At 46.0% G+C, this 23323-nt stretch overlaps 2 protein-coding genes and 1 long non-coding RNA gene across 7 annotated transcripts in view; 1 reads left to right on the forward strand and 2 right to left on the reverse strand.

Annotated features, from left to right (window-relative positions):
- Window positions 1-1046: 1046 nt before the first annotated feature.
- LOC142577736 (receptor expression-enhancing protein 4-like) lies at window positions 1047-1767 on the reverse strand. Its single transcript, XM_075687188.1, has 2 exons — window positions 1531-1767; window positions 1047-1172 (listed from the first exon to the last, which is right to left on the reverse strand). Exons 1-2 carry the CDS (start codon window positions 1765-1767, stop codon window positions 1047-1049), a joined length of 363 nt encoding a protein of 120 aa, XP_075543303.1.
- Window positions 1768-4409: 2642 nt separating this feature from the next.
- The window catches only part of LOC142578677 (uncharacterized), a 74352-nt gene continuing 55438 nt past the window's right edge, over window positions 4410-23323 (reverse strand). Inside the window, exon 2 of the long non-coding RNA XR_012827286.1 lies at window positions 4410-5822. This is a non-coding gene — a long non-coding RNA (uncharacterized LOC142578677). The remainder of the gene's footprint in view (window positions 5823-23323) is intronic.
- LOC142578675 (beta-galactosidase-like) overlaps window positions 10945-23323 on the forward strand; it is a 54516-nt gene continuing 42137 nt past the window's right edge. For 3 of the 5 annotated variants that reach the window (XM_075688144.1, XM_075688143.1, XM_075688142.1), the window contains exon 1: window positions 10945-11287. In XM_075688144.1, coding sequence (XP_075544259.1) covers window positions 11219-11287 — 69 coding nt within the window. In that variant the 5' untranslated portion in view covers window positions 10945-11218. Of the gene's footprint in view, window positions 11288-13849; window positions 13958-23323 lie in introns of all 5 variants that reach the window. The other 2 variants (XM_075688145.1, XM_075688140.1) reach the window with 2 other exon arrangements.

The raw sequence follows: 23323 nt of genomic DNA on the forward strand, positions 1-23323 counted from the left end.
ACACACACACACACACACACATATATATATATATATATATATATATATATATATATATATATATGTGTGTGTGTGTGTTACTACGTGGAAGACGTCGCAAACCTGATTCCACTTACCACCAAACTAGCGCAGTGACATGTTTCTGTGACAAACGACACACACACACATATATATATGTGTGTGTGTGTTTGTGTATGTGTGTGTGTGCGTGTGTGTGTGTGTGTGTGTGTGTGTGTCGTTTGTCACAGAAACATGTCACTGCGCTAGTTTGGTGGTAAGTGGAATCAGGTTTGCGACGTCTTCCACGTAGTAATTACGTAAGTTTTCGTGGAGTAAAAGAATGATACAGTACCTAATGTTACATCGAACTACATAGATCGGACCTATATCATTCGTTCATATATGTGACACACTACTTTTGATCGCGTATTCGAGCAGCATGAGAAGTCTCTCTTGCATACGAAGCATTAACGTATGAAGCGGAGTCTGCGTCAACAGAGTCGTTAGCTCGAGCCACTTTGTCCTATTCCCCTCTCCTCCCCCTCGCCCCACACACTCGGGTCTCTTTCACTGTAGATGTAATAACTTGAACAGGCACTTAAGAATACTAAGATGAGTTCTATGAAGAAGTTAAATTGTTCTAATAGCGAAACTGCGACTCTTGTCGTGAGAGCAGGCTTTGCTAAGCCAGAAAACACCTGACAGCGAAAGACGTGTGACCATGCGATTCCGGCGTTTATAAGATACAAAGCTTTTGCTGCACGAAACAGTATGCATACACGCACATAATTTAAGTACAATTCTACGCAAATATTCCCGAAGCAACGGCAGAAAAAAGATAAACGCAAGAATTCGCAAGATATAAAAAAAGACCTTGAACCATGGTGTCTGAATGTTCTAATAATACGCTCGAGTACTTCTTTTATAAACGTTGAGACGTTAAGAAACAAGAGAAGGAAGTGCTTCGCGAGAAAAGATCTAAGAGAAAGACAAATACCAATTGTGTCGAGGCAAGAATGACGCGAAAAATGTCAATTTATTGTTCCTCAGGCAGTTACTGCTGTCTCAGTGACGGTGTAATTGAGAACTTTGTCGATGTCCGGCTCCCACAGCTTCATTTGAAAACGAAATGCTCGTTCGTAAAGCTGTTCTGGTGCTTGGCTAACGTATGCCTGTAAAGAGAGCGTGCGCATATAGCGTGTCTGTCAATCACGCGTGATACCAGGAAGAAAATTAAACCGCGGACAGAATAAGCGCCATTTCGAGCACACATTTTCACGTAAAGTCCGCAAAAGCTCCAGAGACAGTAATGGCTAAGATAGAAAGGAAATACTAAAAACAGCGTGTTTGAAGGGGCCACGGAAAAACGTAGAAAGGAAGGAAGAAAGATAAAGACAACGAGAAGGTGTTTGAGATTACAGCACCATATACAGAGTAGGAAGCCGATTATCAACTGGGGCATAAGTTTGTCCTACATTATGGACATAGAACTTCAGTACTACAACATCGAGCTGAACTACACGCACGCACCTGCATCCAGACGAGTACGGCCAGTCTGACGGCGCTGCCATGGCTTGTTTCGGGAAGGCCGCACAAGACAAGCCCCAACATGTTGTCCAGGACTAGGAAGCTTCCTAGGCAGCACCAGTACTTGAGCCAGAAGGCCTCCTTTTGCCCGTTCTTGGCCTCGATTGAGTTGAACGTGTCCCAGATCGGCCACAAAAGGCCCACGACCAGCACGATTTGACAGCACGTACTGAGACGCATGGCCGTTGATGATAAAGGTGATGATTCCTTGCTATGGGTGTGAACCCTTTACAGGGGATATGCCCCGGATGGGGTAAGTTTAAGCAAAAGCTTGCAGAGGACCATGTCGCTTCGAGAGATTACACCTCTTACGTTTCGATCCCATCCACATGCACAAAACACCTCCGTGGGTCTTTCATAAACCTTCAACCAGACTTTAAATCCCTGGAATTTCTGAGAAGACAATGCCAGCCCATATTTTAAGTAGGGTTACGAGACCATTTTCTGTGTGACACAAAGAGCATTCCAAGGTAATTTTCTGAATTAATAGTTGGGTCTTTCACAAAGTGCCAGCAGTACTCTGAATCATTCCATATCCTCACATTCACTGTTCTTTTCTGATTCATAACTTTCCTAAAAAAGAAAAGAAAAACGAAAAAGCCAACACACTCTGACACCACTTAATTTTAATATTAATTGTACAATTTCCACGTTACCGCTCCTTAATTTTCCTTACCTCCTATGTTTAACCTCCGATTCAGTAATGGTCGAAACCCTGTAGTGGGCAAAAAGCAAGTAAGCGAGCTTATTTGGGTCGCTTTCGTGCATGTTTTGCGTTTGTCCCACACACGCATGCGCACCACAGACGCTGGCCTCTGTACATGCGATCGCAACAGGAGGGTTTTACTCTGGATCCTAAATTGGCTTCACTGAAACTGTGCGTTGGTTGTAGAGTGACTATTTCAAGCGTTTTACGAGACACAAAAGAGAACGCGCATCTTAGGCAACGTCGCGTCGTATTGTGGCTGTACAGTTGGTATGTATACTCACACTGTACTGAGGGGCTGCATTGGCGTATCCAGGGGAGGATGCCCCCCCCCCCTTCCCCCCTTTCCTACAGAACAGAAAGTTTCAGGAGGTGGGCTCAGAAAGAGCGACGTGGATGAAAGGGAACCTTTGAATGTGAACGCAAGACGAAGGCTAGTGGTGGTCCGAAGGGGGGGGGGGGGGCATGGAGGGGAGGGGTTTTTCATGGGGGCGATGACCTCTCCCATGCATAGAAGATTGCGGCCCCACTCATGGCGCGCCTCTACCTCATTCCGTATCGCGAGGACGTATATACGGTATACCGTGCATTGTGATATATACTCCACGTCGGCGTTGAGGCACAATCCTCGTTGCCCAAGCAGGGGATACGCAATAAAGAAAAGCATTATCTAAGTGGCCACTCTATTCAAAATGAAACTTTGGCCTCCGCGCTTGTTTTGCTGCATTTGCCAGTGTGCAGCCTGGAGATGAGGTGGGGGGGGGGGGGGGGTTGCAGAGATGTACTCTTCGCACATCGGCTTTGCATCGGCGGTGAAAGAGTCAAGAGAGCTATTCGCTTTAAGAAAAAGAGTGCACTAACACGACAAGGAACAGGGACTTAAATATGGTATTGAAGACAACAAATAGCGGAAACAATTTTAACTAATAAAACGTAGAATATATTGAAACTGTCAACAAGGGGCGTGTGTTCCTTCAAGCTATTGTGCATGCCTGTTTCTCTTGAGACTACATATGCTACTCACAAGTGGTATCACAGAATTCAGATTGTATTTAAAACATGCAATGAGTTTTTATCGTTTAAAGACACACTAAAGACAAATACTAAGTCAAGCTAGAGTGATAGATTAGTGCTCGAGAATCTCTAAGGCGTCAATATTATCGCGAACAGAGCCTTAATAATAGAAAAATCGAGCTAAATGCAGGACATGATTAGCTACTACCCCGGGACATTCAAGCACTTGCCCGATGACGAAAGCACTCCTCAGTTAAATTGTGTCACTAGTACTCAGCTACTCGTTGCACAAAACATCCTCCTATTATGAAATAGATGAAATAAAATGCTACTTGTCCAGTTCCATTTCATGTTTAGTAAAAGAACTCATTGAAATTACCGTTGACAACGACGCGGGCGGTCGAAAGGTTTAGTTTTCATTCGCCTCTGCGCTGCCCACGCTTTCAAGCGTTTCAGTGCTTTCCTGATCACGTAGTGCTGCGCTGGTTTTGCTGGCTCGCGAAACTCGCTCAAACTACAAGTAGCAGAGAATTCAACTTCCATGTGATGTCGCGGGATGCCCGAACGGTCTACGCCACTTGACCAAAAAGCAGTTGCAGCGACGAATCCACCGCTTTGTCTTGGTTCGGTGATGCCGTCGGTCGGGCACCGTTTTAGTCACCGACGGCAACAGAGGGCGGTGATGACGTACGCAACGTCACCACTCCGCCGGTTGGGTGGTGGGAGATTTGAATTTCGAAAAAGGTATTCGGACCCTTCAGATACAATTTTCTCGTAAACTAAATCTTTTCTTGACACGAAAGAAGCGTCGCGAGGTTTCCGGAAAGGTATTTAAACACTCCACGTTGACTTAGTATTTGCCTTTAATGTCCCTTCAAGGCTCAGCATTTTCGCTAAGTATGGGCAGATGGGCTAGTTGGTTGTGATTAGCATTATGAAACATCGTTCCAGCGCACAATTGAACACGGACGAGAAGAGAAAGACAACACGAACGCCGGCGTTCGTGTGACTGCCCCGGCGTTCGTGCTGTCTTTCTCTTCTCGTCCGTGTTCAATTGTGCGCTGGAACGATGTTTCATAATGCTCAGCATTTTCGACTAGGATGGAAGGAAGGAAAAGCTTTATTGCTCTATTTACAGCTTTCAGCGGCTAACAGAGGTCTTCATGTTTTACTGAAGTCTCCGTCGTCTTGAGTGGTCGGCGCCCCTGTTCCAGAGCACCGCTGAGCCTGACCACTTTGAGAGCGTCTTGCACCAATCCTTTTTGGACTGTGAGCACGCCGCTGGTGAGCAGGCCCTCCCACTGTTCCGCACTTGGTTTTTTTTCTTTGTGGAAAGAGAAGTTATTTCTGCACTCCTATGCGATGTGATATAGTGTTGAGATGGCCCCACACCATGGGCATGTGTCCCTGTATTGACTGGGGAACATTTTATGTAGGATGTGTAGATTGGAGAACGTTCCTGTCTGCAGCCTTCGCCAGCCGACTGCTTCGTGTTGTGTTAAAGATGGGTGGGGTGGTGGATATATTATCCTTTTGCCTCTGTGATGGTTTAGTATTTCCGCGTACGTTGGTTCCACCGTCATAGTGGTATCCGGGTCCATTGACTGTCCCACTCGGTATGTGAGCTCGCGAGCTAGACTGTCGGCCCTCTTGTTACCCTCTATTCCGGTGTGACCCGGCACCCAGAAAATCGTATGCAGTATCTTTTCGTTCGGAAGCCCTACCTCGAGAAGGATTCGCAGCGCCCTTTGTTGATTTTACCTGCCGTGTAATTCCGGCATGCTTGTTTGGAGTCTGTGAGTATTATCAAGGATCTGTCGGTAACCCTCTGCCGCTGCTAGAGCCACAGCAGCTTCTTCCCCTCTGTGAACAGTATGTTATACGTGTGCTCAATTAAGATACCAACGAGTGGCTATGATGAAAGCACAGCTTCACATGTTTGCATAATCTTCAGATAATTTTTACATTTTGTACCCCCGAAAAGCCTCTTGCGCTCGGTCTTTGGTTTCTGGACACGTGGTGCTTGCTTTGCTTGAGCGTTCATTTAAGTTAATTATTAAAACTACTACACCATTCCTAACTGGGAAGTATCAGCCGCTATTACTGAATGCCTTCTTGCTTGCATTTTGGCTTTTAGTCGAAAACGACGAGCTACATTGAATTCATATATACATCGTGGCTAACAATGTCAGGGATGTTGGAGAGGTGTCGAAATTTGGGTTTTCAGATATCACATCTGAGGACTAATTTCTATAAGTGGATAACACTGAGGATTTTAATTTATAATAGTGTGGTAAACTGCGCTTTGCATCTCGGTCAAGCGAATTATGTGCGAATCACTTCAATTTTTTGGGTTATCCATGTGAGCACAAATAAACACACAGGCATTGTGCGCACAGTTGATTTAGCCTTCCATATCATCACCGTCGGTGCTATCGCTGCTTATGTTTCCGATGGAATCGTTCCAGCCCTCGGAAACCGTGGACGAAGGGGTGTACAGCTCAGCGGGAGGTTCCTACAACAGAATACAAAGGCAGCAGGGCATAAGACAGAATTGCGGGTGCCATAAGTATGTAGAACGTGCCACAAACCTTAGCAAAACGTTTGCTCAGGCTTGGGCGAGTTGGTAAAGAAATCCAGGGTACTGGTAGATACCCTATTCGCGCACTAACTACGGAACGCAAATGCAGCACTCTTGGCTACTATGGTTATAAAATGATTTTATGAATGAAATTGATATTCTGTCTTGTTCTCCTGATATCGCTTGTTTATCAAGTATGTGAATTAATTGTATACTATTATTTAGGTTTGAAACGTATTTCTCTTTGTATTTATTTTCCTTCGTTTTTATTTCTCACCTTTGATCTATACGATATTTTGTAGTGTTTTAATTGTATGCTAGTAGAAAAACCTGTGCATCCGCTCTGCTGCTGCTTTTGTGTATACAGCTATTGGGGCTGCAACTAGCAGCTTTTCCCCTCCTCTTCGTGCAATATTTTATGTCTTGTTTTGTGGAAATAAAGCGTACCACACCATATGATATCCATACGAATAAGGAAATAAATATCATAATGCAATAAATACAAGGGCGATAGCACTGTACTGGACAGGCGCTGGATTTACAACTAAGTATTATTGAAGAAACGTCACACCTTTAATCCAGACACATGACCCGAATTGGGCATGATTGCTGATATAAGAACAAGGTGACCAAGGGAAAACGCACAATAGTCCGAGACATTATCTGTACCGAACGTCATGGCAAAAACGCTAGAACTAACGTAACGGCTGTGCATAGCGCGTCATAACGTCCTGTCAAGCCACAGTTGATATTCCGCGTTCATCGTGCGAAGGTTAATGGTTCTCGTAGTTTCAAGACATCGCCTTCTCGTGCTTGCCAAATCCGGAAGGCGGGCAATAACACGCGCAATCAAAACCCGAGGGACCGATCGCCGCGCTCGCTGTGTGCCATGGAATCGTCTATCCACTTGTATTTCGCGTCCCAGGATGAGAGACGCCGCCCCGAACGGCTTCCGGTGGCGACAGACGAGCTTTCTGCGCGCGAACAGATTTTTCTCGCATGCTTTGAACGGGCTTTGCGTAGCTGCCCGGCTGCTGGGTGTTGTTGGGTGGGTCGCGATCTCGGCAGGTGTGTTGTGGATACATAGAGAAGGTTATATGTCACCGAAGTGGTTTATACAACTCTTGTGTGCTGACCAGGTGTGCAGGCAATGATTAAATTAATTAATAAATATATCTTCCTACCTAAGATATGCCATTGTGCCTATATATATATATATATATATATATATATATATATATATATATATATATATATATATATATATATATATATATATATATATATATATATATATATATATATATATATTCACACGTGTACTTGTCTCTATCGGGCGACAAGTTTTGCCGCCGAACAAATGTTATCGGACAGCGCGGGACGCGCCTGCATGTATCCGAAGTTTCTGGAAAGTTATCGATGCTTCTACCCGCTGTCTGTTGTCGCCGAACGTTGTGTTATCTGATTTCATCGCTTGACACGAATGGTGTAGAACATTTTAGAAGGCATGCGGGTCCCAACGTTTAATCTGGAACATTCGATGATTTCTATATAAAAGCCGACGCGCTTGACCCGCTGATCAGATCTATCGGGCGACAAGTTTTGCCGCCGAACAAATGTCAGATATCACGTGGTAGTGACGGCGAAGAAAGAAGCAGTACGGTGGAATACAAAACTAGCTTTTTATTGGGCGAACCTGTGCCCACAAAACAGGCTACGCTTATAGCACAACGAAAGCGGCGAACACAGTCGGCGATCGTCGAAAATCTGATCAGCGGGTCAAGCGCGTCGGCTTTTATACAGAAATCATCGAATGTTCCAGATTAAACGTTGGGACCCGCATGCCTTCTAAAATTTTCTACACCATTCGTGTCAAGCGATGAAATCAGATAACACAACGTTCGGCGACAACAGACAGCGGGTAGAAGCATCGATAACTTTCCAGAAACTTCGGATACATGCAGGCGCGTCCCGCGCTGTCCGATAACATTTGTTCGGCGGCAAAACTTGTCGCCCGATAGAGACAAGTACACGTGTCAATATACAAAACTCATAGACACGTGGTCAGCATGGCGTTCTTGCAGAGGAGTTCCTAGACGAGGTCGATATACTTTGCCGCTAATTTTCTGAGCTTCAGAAGGCTAACTAACAAACGATATTCATTAAATTTTTTATTAGTGCCTTGGGGGCAGTTCTTTAGATTACGAATTTGGAGGCAGTCACATTTTAATGCACCCCCATTTTTTGAATCCTGAAAACCGAACTTAACTCGTGATATTCATAACTGAATTTCAAACCTCACTCGAGGCAATATCGAAACCGAGCGCGTTCAACTTCTTCCTCTGGAGGAATCGCCTCGTAAGGAAGCGTGGGGCGAGGTTTGAATGAGGATGTGTCGGGGCAAATCCTGACACGCCCCTCAGCCGCACATGCTTGCGAGGTGAAGCACGCACGTGCGGGCTCCAAGGGCTGCCGCGACTGGCCGAGACATTTCGTCACGAGGCGTTTTCTTTTGATGCGATGTCGAGTTCGCTCAGTTTCAATATTATCTGGATTCACCGTTGAAATTTCATGATGAATATCTCGAATTAGATTCGAGTTTCAAGATTTTTTCTTCAATAATTGAGGGTGGCACTAAAATGTGACTGCCTCCAAATTTGCCATTTAAACAACTGACCCTGAGAGATTAATAAAACATTTATTTGTGATTTCTTGTTAATTAGTCTTCTGAAGCTCACGTTATTAGCGGTAAAGTATGTCGACCTCGGCTTCGCTGCGCTTATAGCCTTTTTATAAATATCCTGTACAGTCTAAAAACAAACCTTATATGTTTGAAGCAGTCGCCGGTTTGAAGCCTCTGCAATACCTGCAAGTGCTGTTTTCTTAAATGGAACATTTGCGAGCAGTAAACCTGGCTCAGCAGGCAAGAAAAAGCACCAAAACCACGTGGACATATTGTTGCTTATGTCGTCATCTTAGGCCACTTCACTGGAGACATAGCACCTATTGTTCGACGAAGAATAACAACAGGAACGCCAAGCGGTATCTTTCATTTACGTAGAAAGAAAGCCAAGTTCTTACATTCGAAGGCGCACGAAGGCATCGTCAATTAGCCATATACGTAATTTTGGGGCCAGATTTTGAAACGATATTTTTTTCCCTACGTCATTGGATCCCACGCACTGCACTGTCATTATCACCAAAATTGGATGCTCACTGTTGCAGATGCTAAGTAAATAATAATATAGAAGGCATAAAATCGTTAGAAAATTGGAAAGCAAGATGAGTTTTTACTAGTTTGTTGTGTGTTTGGTGCGAAAAAGCAGACACGGAGCCAAGCGCAGGGAAGCCGCAGGCATGAGTACGCGTGTTAGCGTTCTTTTTTTTCAAGGTATGCAAAGGCGTATGCGTATGGCGTCAAGTACACTTCTTGCTTAGCGCAAGCAAAAGTGACAAAGAAAAGTAAAAAAAGAAGATTAAGTGTTCTAGAATCGTACTGTCACATTTTTTCTTAATTCTTCATTTTTTATTCAGGCATACGTTCGAGTTTTCTTCAAATAGCTGATATCACACAGACCAGACCTATTTGGACCGATAAGTGGGTATTCCGCTGACAAATCCAAAAAAGTAAAGCTTTTTCAAACGTATAGCCTTGCACAAGCGGAATATTTAATAAAAATGTATCTGTAGAGAAAGAACATGTTTAATAACACACTGATCGCTCTTATATCTATATAAATGTCTTGAGAAATGGTTGATTTTGCTAACGTCATTGAAGAAAAAACTACTTATAAAGCCCATTGTCATTACTGACTACCACACGACCTTGTGCTGAGCAATGATGTAGATATTGATAGGTTATTCCTTTCGTTTGCGCCAAGAGTCGCGGATGTAAACCATAGTTCCTTGAACCGAGTCGTGAGACAGCCAATAGATGCTCGAGAGAGCATGTGGATTTCTTCGAATCGGTTTTGGACCAACCAAACGATTGAAACGTCGGCACTTAAGTATACAGTAAAAAGGGGGCCCACATATCGAGCCAAACCCTGGGCCTACATTACACGGTCCGACATTTCGACGTTAGCACACTCGCTCCCGGCATGAATTGCGTCAGTTTCCCATAGATCGACCAAACATTCCGAATAAGTGACGTGTGAATAAACCAAGACATAAGCAATTGACTGTACGTCGCAATGCCGCCAAATTGAAACATTTATTTAGTAAAAGCCCCAGTTACTTATCGATTTCTGCGTGTTCTTTAAAAGAAAGGAACACGTGTCGAAGTGGTCTCTGGCCTGTAAGGAATTCAAGGCGTCTGTGATGGTCGAAAGTATCACAACCACTGACCTGAACTATTTCTTAGTCGAGATAACTGAAAATTTCACCACGCCTAGTGATCATGCATGAGAGAACGTAACTCAAATAACCATTTTTTTAAACGTTTGGAACGCTAATCTACCTAAAGCTTCACGACAGATGACTGAAGGATTTTGTAAAAAATTATGTGGTTTACAAGCCTAGACCTGCCTATAATAATCGGGTTTGCTCATTGCGGGTGATACACTTCTCTCGCATGCGCATGAGTTACATCCGATGTGTCTCTCGCTCCTTTCCTTGCGCAGTGCATACACAAAGGAATCGTCATGAGGTGTAGCCCCTCAAACCTCCCTGCGTATACTAGAAAGGTATACGCCAAACGATACGACGTTCCTTGTGCTATTGCAATCTGATCCTTTTTTTCTTTGCTTGGACCCAGGTTTTCTAAATTGTTCTTCGGCGACCTCCTCACTCCTATTGTCTATGCTTGAAACAGCGCGCTGCGACTTGCATACGCTATTGTCGTGTATAAATCTATACACCTATATGAGCCCCTCGGTATACGCCTGTCTATATGTGCAGGCACAGGCAAGAATAAGTAGACCAACTTATATATATATATATATATATATATATATATATATATATATATATATATATATATATATATATATATATATATATATATTCTTTATTTGTATTTTCTTCGTAACCGAGAACGTCAGCACGACGAAAGCAGCAGACTACGCACGCAAGTCCTTCAGACATGCATTTGCCCCTCAGGTGTTAAAACATTGCATTGAGCTTTGGCCACGTATCACACGTGCGGTACAAGGGACAGCCACGTCCAATGGGAACAGAAGGTGGGGTGGCAGTGAAGGGTAGGAACAGTGGCCTGGCCAGCCACCGATAACGCAATCTGCAGTGCACCTGCTGTCTTGTCTTCCCCGGCTACCGTGAAGGAAAGAAACCTCGTTCTGCTTCGTGACCAGGGTGGGTAGTCTCTATTTAGAATGGCGGCACCTACCACCTACGTTCTGCTCGCACTGGCGTTCCTGGCTCGTACAGTGGTGTCCAATAAAGTGAGTACTCAATAGACAGCTTCAATACGACCAAGGTTATGCGCCGCTGTTTTCACACCGGCATGACCTCAGGAAAATGGCTGGGCCTCGGCTATCCTGAGTCAATGGCGCCTTATGATAGCGATGTTTAGCTATTTTTTCTATGGATGTGCCCGGACGCCAACTTATGAACCCTCACAGCCTGTTACACAGGACTAAATGTGCTTGCAGATGCGTTCCTTTGATTCTATAGATATAGAGAAGAAAGAAAGAAGAAAGGCGGAGATATTAACCGGAACGGGAAATCCAGTTTGCTTGCGTACACTAGGGAATGGCGGGAGGGAGGTAGAAAGAGAAGAGCAACGAGAGAGAGGGAGAGAGAGCGCAGACACACGACCACAGCCGGTCACAATCACTGCACACCATCACAGCACAGGACCACGTACAGTACAATGATGATTATGATGATGATGATGATTGAAGTTTATTGGTGCAAGGGTCATAAGTGGCCAAAGAGCGCCAAGGCTATGATAACAGACTACCGTTGGTAAATGTATAATGAATATTGACACATGGCTGAACACGGCTGTATGGAGGCCTAAAAAATATTCTATGGAAAGTGCGTAAATATATTCGTAATAGAACCAGACAATGATACATAGCATATGCTATGGAAAAACGATGTACTATGACGAGGTGATGTACTAAAATATGTCACTACAGGTAGCACTACTGCCTCATCAAGGCCCTTAAGCACAAGGGCCCGGAAGCATGTGCCATACACGTTGCTACTATCGCAGCATCAGCCTCTCGGGAGAGGATGTGCTACGAATATCAGGGGTTAATAAAGCGCAATAAATTAACATCTTGTAAAAAATTTAAGAATGATTTATTATCAAAAATTGAGTCTACTCCAAGAAACAATACCGGACGAAGGGAAATGTGGCATCGGCACGCTAGAGGAAAGTGCTTTTTTCGTTCAGTTTCTGCTTCCCGACACTCCACCAAGACGTGGATAACGGTAAGCCTCTCACCACATTTACCACAGAGGGTAGGTTCACTACCAGTCAGCAGGTAAGAATAAGTACCGTATGTATGTCCTATTTTCAGTCGACAGAACATGACATCAGTTTGTCATGCTTTTGTTACCGGGGGCCAATTTCGTATGGGCGGCTTAATTAAATGAAATTTATTAGAGGTTTCACGGTCCCAGATGGATTGCCAAAAGTTTATCAGCGCTCTGAGCAAGAAAGGCTTCAAGTCTGTTGGAGGGATAGCTATGGCTGTGCTACAGGATGGACTTAGCAAGTTTGTCTGCAGCCATATTACTAACAATACCTCTATGCCCGGGTACCCAGCATAAAACGACACACTGGTTAGATGTATACATCATGCACATCAACGAGAATAGATTATTTACTACGCATTTACTACTACCACGAATAGATTATTTTCTTCGCAGAGACATTATACCTTTGACAACACTTAGGGAGTCTGCAAATATAATTTCCTTTTGTATTTCTATTTGCTTGATGTACTTAACAGCCGACAATAGTGCATAGTGCTCAGCCGTATAGATACTTGTTTCTGGATTCAGAACATCAGACTCCGAAAAGGATGGCCCTACTGCTGCATAAGACACGCCGGCATGTGATCTTGATGCGTCAGTTTTGATACTCGGGGCACGAATTTTCGCCTGAAGTTCAAGAAAGTGCATTTTAATATGTTCCTCTGGGGCGTACTTAGCGATCTCACTAAATGATGTGTCACATTCTATGAGCTGTCACTGCCACGGTGGTAACAGCTTTGCTGGAAGCATCAGACGATGTTCAACGAGTGGTACCCCCACTTCATTGCTGAGACTCCGCACACACAACGAGAAAGGCTCTCTCGCTGCAGGTCGATTACGAAAAAGTGTGGCACATTTCACATTATTTATACTTGAGTGAGAAAGATGATCAGCGCTTGAGTGTACTTTCAAAAAGTACGTGAAACTAGTCTACAACTTTGCTGTTGCATTCTACATAGATGCTTTGCACAGGGCTTGTTCTGAAGGCTCCTGTGACAAGTTGGATGCCTAGATGGTGCACAAGATCGAGCATTTTTAGGGCACTCGGTGTAGCGGACTGGTAAACTAGGGCACCGTAGTCCAAACGTGAACATACGAGGCTTTCGTATACATTAAAGAGGAAATTCTTATCACTGCCCCATGTTGTGCGTGCTAGAATTTTTAACAGGTTCATTGTCTTTAGGAATTTGACCTTGAGGTGCTTTATGCGGGGAGCAAAGGTTAGTTTTAACGCACGAGTGGGTTACATTCTTCTATTTGTTTGTATTTGAGAAAGGAGGGTGAATAATGGGTTCAGCTTGACACACGCTCAAAGTGCTCCCCAAGTGAGGCTGCTTGGTTTATAAATTATTTATAAAATCTCGTGGTAAATAAGTTGATTTTTTAAAAGGCTCCCAATCATTCGATGCTAATTTCTATCGAGGAACATGGGGAGCGTTGTCATGCCGCATTATTAAGTTTAAAGTCAGGAAAGTGGTCACTTCCAAAGGATTACTGATGACTTTCCATTCCAGATGAGGCAGAGAGAAGCAGAGCCAATTGATATATCTGTCAATTAATACGAGTTGTGTTGGATGCTATAATAGATTGGCTCGTTCTTTTTAATCAGGCAGGCACAAGAGGTAAGAACAAAATTTTCAATAAGTGGGCTTCTTGCGTTGCATCGCGAGTCTCCCCACAACGTGATGTGTGCGTTAAAATCACCTACGAGTATGTCGGGTTCCGGAAGGTCATATAGGAGGTTATAGTAGAAGTAGTAAACGATTTTATTGGGGCCCTGAGGAACTAGGCAGGGGACCTGCTAGGTAGGTCCCTACCCAGCCGATAGGCTATTACCATGTCGGAACAGAGAGGCCAGGCCTCTCCGCTCGTTCACGGGCCCTCTACGGACAGCCAGGAGCTGGACGTATTGTTTCGGGTCTGTGATAGCCTTTCTTGTGATAGCCTTGTGATAGCCCGTCTTTTTCTCCGTTAAAATCCTGTAACACAGGGCGCTGCCAGACCATGTGACTTAGCAAAATTCAGTGCCACAATCTGGGCAGAGTGGATCAATGTCCGGGTGGAGCATGTTCAGGAAGCCCCTAGAGGGGTAGAACCCCGTCTGGAGCATGCGGAGCGTGCTAGCTTGTGGTCTGTTGAGCTTATGATGGGGGAAGAGAAAACGCTTACTATTCCCTCTGTAATGAGATGTGATTTCGTAAAAAGTAACGAGAGGATCATTGTGGACAAGCTCTCCCGAACTCACCCGTGACACCATCCCGTCGCGGCATACGAAACCTCGCGCACGGTCGTGGGCTATCTCATTGGGGTTCAGGTGACCCGGTAATACATCTGGTCCCGAGTGAGCTGGGAACCAGACTATGTGGTGAACAATGTTAGAGGGGGGTTTGCCGTTCAGAATCCTGGCTGCTTCTTTGGCTATCAATCCCGATGCGAACTCTCTAACGGCTGCTCAGGAGTCCGTGTACTGCGTTTTGTGTCAAGTAATGCGAGAGCTATAGCAGCCTGTTCCGCCACGTCGACTCAGGAGGTCTTCAACCAGGCTGCCGGGAGGAGTTCTCCCCTGTCATTGACTATTGCTACGGAAAACTTGTTGGCGCTGGCGGGTCGCGCCGCGTCAACAAAGGTCTCCGTTCCGGATATGTTCTTTAAGAAAGCTCTAGCCCTCGCTAACCTTCGACCTTTATTGTGTTGGGGGTGGACATTTCTTGGAAAAGGGTCTACAATTAAAGAGTTCCTTGTTTGAATATCAAGTTGCATGGTATCTCCCCGATTGAACCTAGGACGGAGGCGTGCCGCATCCAGCAGTCTTCTGCCTGCTTTGGAGTTTGATAATCTAATAATTTGTACTGATTTTTGAGCTTCTATTAACTCCGGTGTTGCGTACTCCCAGCATCATGAGTTTCTTCGCGCTAGCCGTGATTGGCGCGCCGAGCACCCTTTTGACACTTTTGCGAATGAGCGTGTCTAATTTATCTGTTTCCATTTTGGTCCAACTGAGGGCCGCGACTGTGTAAATGACATGGCTCATTCGGAAAGCACGGTGAGTCCTAAGGAGCATATCCTCGCCTATACCGCCTTTCTTGTTGGATACTCTCATAATTAATCTAAGAATGTTCTCCGTTATCGTGGTGAGAGGGGCTATAGTCTTAGCGTTGCAGCCCTTTGTGTCTATTGAAAGCCCTAGGATTTTGATAGAGTCTACTCTAGGGATGGTGTGCCCATCTCTGGTGTGAACGCTAATGGACACCTGATCGAGTGGGGCGAGCCCCCTAGCACCTCGTCTAACCTGTCCGTACAGCAGGACTTCCCGACTTTCCAGGCGAGAATGCCAGTCCCGTGCCTTCCAAGAAAGACTCTGTAACATCCAGAGCCTCCTGTAGCACTGTGTGTTCGACCATCGCCTCCGATCTTCCGGGACACCAGATTGTAATATCGTCAGCATATAATGCATGACCTACGAAAGAAATTCCTGCAAGGCTTTCCGACAACTTGCGCATTGCTATATTAAACAGAAGGGGGGATATAACTGCCCCTTGGGGAGTACCCCTTCTTCCGAGTGTGAAAGATTCCGAGACTGATTGCCTGAACTTTATGGCCGCTGTCCTGCTCTCGAGGAAGGATGCAACGAAGAATTTAACTCCTAAGTACAAGGTCGATATCTCCTTAAGGATATAGTCATGTGTAATTGTATCGAAGGCCCTGGATAGATCTAGTGCGAGGACCCCGTTTACATCTTTGCTTTGAGAGTCAATTATCTGTGTTTAGAGCAGCAGCATGACATCCTGCGTTGAAAGCAAGGGCCTGAAACCAACGATATTATATGGGAATAGTTCGTTCCGCTCGATATGTCTCGATATCATGTTATGCACTGCATGTTCCGCTACTACGCAAGAAGTAAGGGAGATAGGACGGATGTTCTTCAAGCTGGGTGATGTACCTGGCTTGGGAATTAGGACCACTGTGGCCTTCTTCCAACTCTCCGGTACAACGCCCTTCTTCCATTCCTCATTTATCTCCTTCACTAAGGTTTGAATGGCTTTGTCGTCCAAATTTCTTAAGAGCCGGTTTGTAACTCCGTCGGGGCCTGGGGCAGACCTTCCGCTCAGATTGTGCAGCACTTCCCTGATCTCAGCTTCCGAGAAGACCGGGGGCGTCCAGCTCTGAGGCAGGCTCGCCCGCATACTGAGGGGGGGGGGGGAGAACCCGAGTTTTGGCCAAGTGGAAGGTATTTGTTGGCTAGTTTCCGAAATATGGGGAGGCTTCTGAGGTGCCTTCCATTTTTACTTATTAATTAATCAGTCTATAGAAATCTGTTTTTGTGAGATGATAGTTTGGGGGCATATATGTCAAACAAACAGGGACCAACTTATTGAAAAGAACCCCCCTAACTGACACTGCCTCAAAGGGTGTCTGTAAGGCTACATAATGACAAGCTACAGACATGTCTGCAAGGATTGCTACACCGCTGCACGAAGCATTAGCCTCGTCACGGTCTTTTCGGAAGATGGTGTACTGACGAAGAAAGTTTGTTTGTGTGTGCTTTATATGTATCTCTTCAACACATAGCAACTTTGAACTGTATTTACCTAGGAGTCGAGATTGTGGAGAAGTCCCCTAACATTACAATATAATATTTGGGTACTCATAGTGAAAGTGCTTTGTGCTGTGTGTCTAAGAGTAAAACTGTGTTAGCCCACCAGGGCTTTTGCAGGCCCCGTGATGCGGAGTTTGTCTTTTTTGGCGCGCTCCTGAAGGCTACGCTGCTCCTTCGGCGTCTGGGACGCTGGTGGACTTGATGTATCCATCACCTCCGCAGAGGCGTTGGATCCCCGCTCACAGCGTACACTCGCGCGTGTTTCGGGCTCCTCTGTCTGAGCAGAGGCCCTAGATGTCATAGAGCCCGCAGGCATGGAGGACTGCTGGTTCATCTTGTTGGGTGGTGGAGCAGTGCTGGCTGCTACCACCGAGGGGGCTGACGGCATGACAGTCGGCACACTTGGTGTGACCCAGACGGTCGTCGAAGAATGTGACTCTGCCTCCCGCCGCGTCACATCAACGTAGCATGGACTGGATTAATTGGGAGTCATGGAAAAACGTCTGCTTGCTTCTTGGAAGGAGATGTTCAATTTGACCTTCAGTTCGATGACTTCCTTCTATGTTTTCCATTACGGACACGATCGCGAGTGAGCGGGGTGATCTCCATCACAGTTGACACAATGAGTAGCAAAAGTGCAGATGTCAGAGGTGTGGTCATTTGAAGAACATTTTGCACTAGTAGAGGGCCATCGGCAGCTTTGAGACCCATGCCCAAACCACTGGCACTTGAAGCATCAGCTCGGTGTTGGGATGTACGGTCGTGCACGTATCTTACAGTATCCTGTTTCGATGTATTCAGGCAGGTTGCTAGTTCTAAAGGTGATAATCAAATGCCATTTGGGATTTCCTTATTGTCGAGCCTTGGTTTAATTCATTGTACATCTATAACATTCTGATCTTTCCACCCTTCAGCAGTTAAGCTTCAGTCAGTTCGAGCAGGTCATTGTCCGAAACGACACTACGCACAGTATTCATGGACCTATGTGGACTTACGCAGATGGAATGTCCTCGAATGCAGCAAGGTTGGTCAGTTTGGCGTGTTACAGCTTGTCACGAACTCCAGCAGGAGGTCGCCGCTTGCCATCTTCGTTAGTTTACAGCCAGGGCCTATGGTGTCTGTCAAGCATTTAGATACTACGAAAGGGGATATCATTCGGATAGTCTTCGTTCCGTGCTCACTGTGTATCACATGATATCTGCTAAATGTTTCTTTCTGTTGGTCAAAGAACTTTAAAGTTTCATCGGTGCGCCCCCTCTTGAGGGAGCGATCAGGGACTGCGGGAACATTGCTAGCCATAAAATAACATGGTATTCGGCATTCATGCCAGTCGCCCACCTCGGAACCCAACTAGGGGACGCGACAGGACTTGAAATATTCAGTTCTGACCACGCCAGCGGCGCATGTCCGCTATAACCCAATATGAATAAGCTAGGTTGATTATGTCACACAAGGTTAACTCTTGCTGCCTCGAAAATCGATAGTGATACAGAAGTAGAAGGCAGGAAAGCGAGAAAGTGAGAGAAAAAGACGAAGATTGAATGGAAGTACAGGAAAAGGCAACTACTGATTTCCCTCGAGTGGGTCAGCTCGGAGGTGTTGTCTAGAGGCCACATAAGTGTGTTGCCTCCACCGGGGGGCCTTAAAAGTTCGAAAACCTTGCATTAGCTCAATCCCCAGGATCCCGCTTTCCCCAGACACGGCTAAGCCGCGCACGGTTAGACGCGGGAGGGTCCAACCCTCGCACGCTCGGGTGCGTGGTGTCGTAATACACCAAACGCCTGCTGACGCTGACACCCCTGCGGGGACGTACAGCCCAATGAGTCCCAATTTAGGCTACTGCTGATTATGTAGGTCTGTTGCCTTTAAGAACTGTAGCAGTGCCTTCGTAGCCTTCGGCTGCGATGGCTTATACATAGTATGGTCGGTATTCCAAAATAGTTTGCTATGATAATGATCTGTGATCAAAGCGAGCTGGCGCAGTTGATAGCGATCGTCTCTCTACACTGCAGTGGAGGCAGTAACACACAATGTGTTGAAGAGTCTTCTCGCGGCCGCAGTCATCACCCGTGGCGTTGTCGGCCATTCCAATGCGAAAGTCAAATACTTCGTGAAGGTCATTGCTGGCCATAGCCGACAAAGCAGGGTGATCTCGCGCCGGCAGATTCCAGTTGGGATGCGAAGGCGGAGAGAAGAATCTAGCAGGGTGATCTCGCGCCGGCAGAGTCCAGTTGGGATGCGAAGGCGGAGAGAAGAATCTAGGATGCAAAGCCGGTTGTTTTGAAAACTTTCAGTGTTCTGCATCGACAATTTTACATGTCGTGCAAGCACGACTGTGACGTTTCTAGCGGCACATTGCCTTGATAGCGGCACCGATTCCTCTTCACCCACCGTGGTAACTCTGTGACTATAGCGTTGCGCTGCCGAATTTGATGTCACGGGTTTGATCCCGGCCGCATTTTGATTGGTGCGATCACGATGGACCAGTACGGTACCCATGCGCAATGACCTTTGATGTTGGCTTTGTTTGCGTTTGTCTGTTCGCTTGTTTGTTCTTCGGTCATCCAGGTAAATGCAGTAACCGCAGAAAACAGGCATTTTCAGAAAATAGTAACGTTGCCTAAATATTCAAAAAACCTGGAATAACGTTACACGCATACATCACGATGTACCACAGTATAGTTCCCAATACGGTGTACTGTAAAAATATGCAGAATGGTATGGTATGGTAAAACTTTAATGAAGTCCTGCAGATCGTGATTCTTCACGAAGCGGGCCGCTCCCGCTTGGGAACCCGAAGGCCGAGCCTCTCGGCCGCATCGTGGGCCTGCTGGACAGCCCAGAGTTGGTCAGCCAGAAGAGGGCTGCGGAGAATCGCCTCCCATCTGGCCGAGCGGTTATCGATGATAGAGCGTGAACGAGCACACCGCCAGAGCATGGGGTCTAACGTGGCTATTTATCCACAACAGAATGGTAATGTAAAAATAGCACTGAATTGAGCAAGATATTCAGAACAAACATACTGAGGTGCACGAAAAGAAAATAGGGCCGCAATATCTGGCGAGTAAATCTGAACCTTGCTGCTTTAGAAATCATTTTATCAGCAAAAGAAAAAGCGCGGCCCTACCGTGTGAACAGAGAAGGAAATTTGTTAAGGTCTTGTATACGCACGCTGGAGAGCCTTCAGGCACAAGCACTACGGATATGTCTTGGCTTGCCACGCTGCACGTCAACTAAGGGCACAATAGCGGAAGCACGGGCTTGTCCTATCGACATATACAGGTCTTGTGAGCCTGTGCGAACCTATCTTCGCCTGCTAACCAGACACTCACACCATCCACTGTCAACACTTCCAAGCACCAACCTTGACTGTGCTTTTTCTAATGCTATTGCATGTCACGCAAGCATTGTACCTGCAAGATTCCAGGCCACCGACATCCCCGCGACACCTCCATGGACATTGCGAAGACAACTAGTGAGGCTTCAGATACCCGGAATTAGAAAGAAATCTCATGTTTCCTCCATTGGCTTGAAGCAGGTCGCCCTGTCCCATATATTTACATTATATAGTGGGACTGTACAAGTCCCACCACAAGACTTAAGTCCCTCTTAAGACCCCTTGTACATTATATTGCACATTGCCTTCAATAATTTTTTTTTACGTTCATTCGGAAGCGATTACTCAAAATATTCATTGTGGATGAGAATTGCGGTGAATGTGCAACTGTATGCAGATGGTTTACCAATATAATTGTCATCCGCTTTCGAGAAATTTCACACTAAAGTGATCTTGACCTCTGCGTTGTCACATACGGTTGCAAGAAACACTGAAATGTGTTTCAAATTCTTTTGAAATTGCGTGAAAATCAAGGACGCGGCAGCAACATTGCAATGTACAGCACATAGAACCATTTTCACCACAAATGCACTTTTACCACAAAAAAAAAAAAACATGAGCAGAACGTTACTTCTGCCACATACATGGATATGAAACTTTTGGCATCGAATCATAGTATTTAAATTTCCAGATATGTCTTTTACGTTCGTACTATACCAGTAGACAATAAAAACTAGCTTGAAATGCGATTTTGTCCCATAGCTGCATTCGGGTCTCAGAAGGATATACCGATGGTTTTGGTCACGCCATCTGCCACAACGGCCGCATTTGTCATTCCACAACTTGGAATTACTCAACGATTTCGATTAGACCACAAATCGACATCTACGGCTGCGGAACTTGCGGGAATACGGGAGGCTGTCCGTTTTATGAGAACGCAGACACCCCATAAATGGACGATATTGTGCGATGCCAAATCAGCGCTACAGGCGCTAAAATACTTTTTAAAGAAAGGACCATACTACCTGCTCGTGCTGGAAATCGTCGAACTTCATCACAGTGCCGAGTTAAGTGGTCACGTGATCACCTTTCAATGGGTGCCTAGCCATCGCGGTGTATTTGGTAATGAACTCGCTGACAGTGAGGCAAGATCGGCCTCCTCTTCCTCTGATGAAGTACGGATTGCCTACTCGCGACCTGACACCAACTCCATGATCAAGGCACTCATGCAGGACCTTACAAAGGCTTACAGAGCCCACTCTGATAACATTCACAGACGTCTACATATGATTGACCCAGACGGTAAATTCTGTTTGCCCCCGAAGCTTACACGGAGCAAAACATCATTGCTACACAGGATTCGGCTCGGCGTTGCCTTCACCCGTCGCTACGCACACCTCATCGGCCAATCGAACAGCCCTGATTGTGTACACTGCCAGATGCCCGAAACACTGCAACACGTACTGTGCGACTGCCCAGCATACATGCTGGAGCGAAGGACGTTAGACAGTTTCCTAGCCAGTGTTGGCAGACAACTACTGTCGGAGGAAGCTATCCTCGGCCCATGGCCTGACACTGCAATTTCAATGCGTGCAACAAAAGTATTGTTGAAGTTCCTGCAGGACACCAAGCTCGACGAGCGGATCTAGCGAGGCAACTGTCTCATGTACATAAGCACTCACCACTTCTCTTATCATCATCATCCATCCCAATACTTTCACTCCCCTTCCCTCTTCCCCAGTGCAGAGTAGCAGACTATAGCGTACTAGCTCAGGTCGACCTCTCTGTCTTTCCTATCAATAAATTCTATTCATTCATTCATTGTTAGCGTAGCTTCTCTGTCATCCGCGAAAAATCTGCTTTCGCTTGAATGAAGTTGCTGGTTTGGGAGTCAAGCCAGCCATTCCAGTCACATACGAGAAACGTTGGCAAGAGAAGACACGTCCCAATTCAATACACAGAAGAGCAGCTAGGGGATTTCTTGGAAGACTTTGGTACGACATCTGTCCGTCGTCAGGCTCGATTTAATCAGCAAGAGGACGGTGAAATTGAATCCCGTGCACTAAGGATGGCGATCCTTCCCTTGAGAGAAGAACGACCGATGCAGTCCACTTGGGCTTTGCCCGCCGTCCCGTCGCAGAATATCTTGGACCGGCATTGCGCTGCTACAACTGCGAGATGCTTGGCCACATGGCTGAAAGCTGTCGTAGTTCGAGTCTATGCTGAGTATATTCAGATGGCTACGGCCACAGGCAGTGCAAGTTTGTGCGCCATGGCCAAAGTGTACAAAACTGCGGCGGAAATCATACAGCTTCCTTCTCGGGGCGTCTACAAAAAAAGGCCGCGTCTAAGCTGCGTTACCCTCTCACGGTTACCCTATCCGTGATGCGCCTCCACCATATAGCTATGAACCAGCGGAAACACGCAAGATTATGTATTCTTTGGCTTCGAAAAAGCCGAGCCGACAATCTCCTAAGAGTGACCGCGAAGACGATCCTTCTGAGAATGCTACACGCCTTGTCCCAGCTTCGCGTCAAGAGCGTCGAGCCCCTCAGCGTCAGTCCCAACCATCGTCACAGCAATCATCTCAAGCAGCTTCACAGTGACCTGGTCCGGTACCAGTTGGTGTTTCAGCAGCGGTCAGAGACAGCGCCCCTACCTCAGTGTCACAGATGATTTTGCCGATACTATTCGCTGTTCCACAGGCAATTCTCGCGGCCTATCCACAAGCAAACAACCTGCCAGAGGTGAATGTGCTGCTATCTATGGAGCCACTGATGCTTCAACAAAATACAGTAGCCTCGCGGTATGCTTGCTATGAATAGCCATCCATGAATAGCTATGCGGAGCGCAGGGGACAGGCGCTACTCCAAATTTACGAATTGCCATACTTTCCGTCACTGCATAACTATCGACAATTTTCATAAAAAAGCGCTAAAGACGAAGACGAAGTCGAAGGAACACATACGACAGGACTGGTGCTAAACTGACAGAACTGACGACAGGACTGGCGCTATGTGTTCCTTCGATTTCGTCTTCGTCTTTAGCGCTTTT

Source organism: Dermacentor variabilis, chromosome 4, assembly GCF_050947875.1.
Source record: "Dermacentor variabilis isolate Ectoservices chromosome 4, ASM5094787v1, whole genome shotgun sequence".
In the NCBI taxonomy this organism is placed as follows: Eukaryota; Metazoa; Arthropoda; class Arachnida; order Ixodida; family Ixodidae; genus Dermacentor; species Dermacentor variabilis.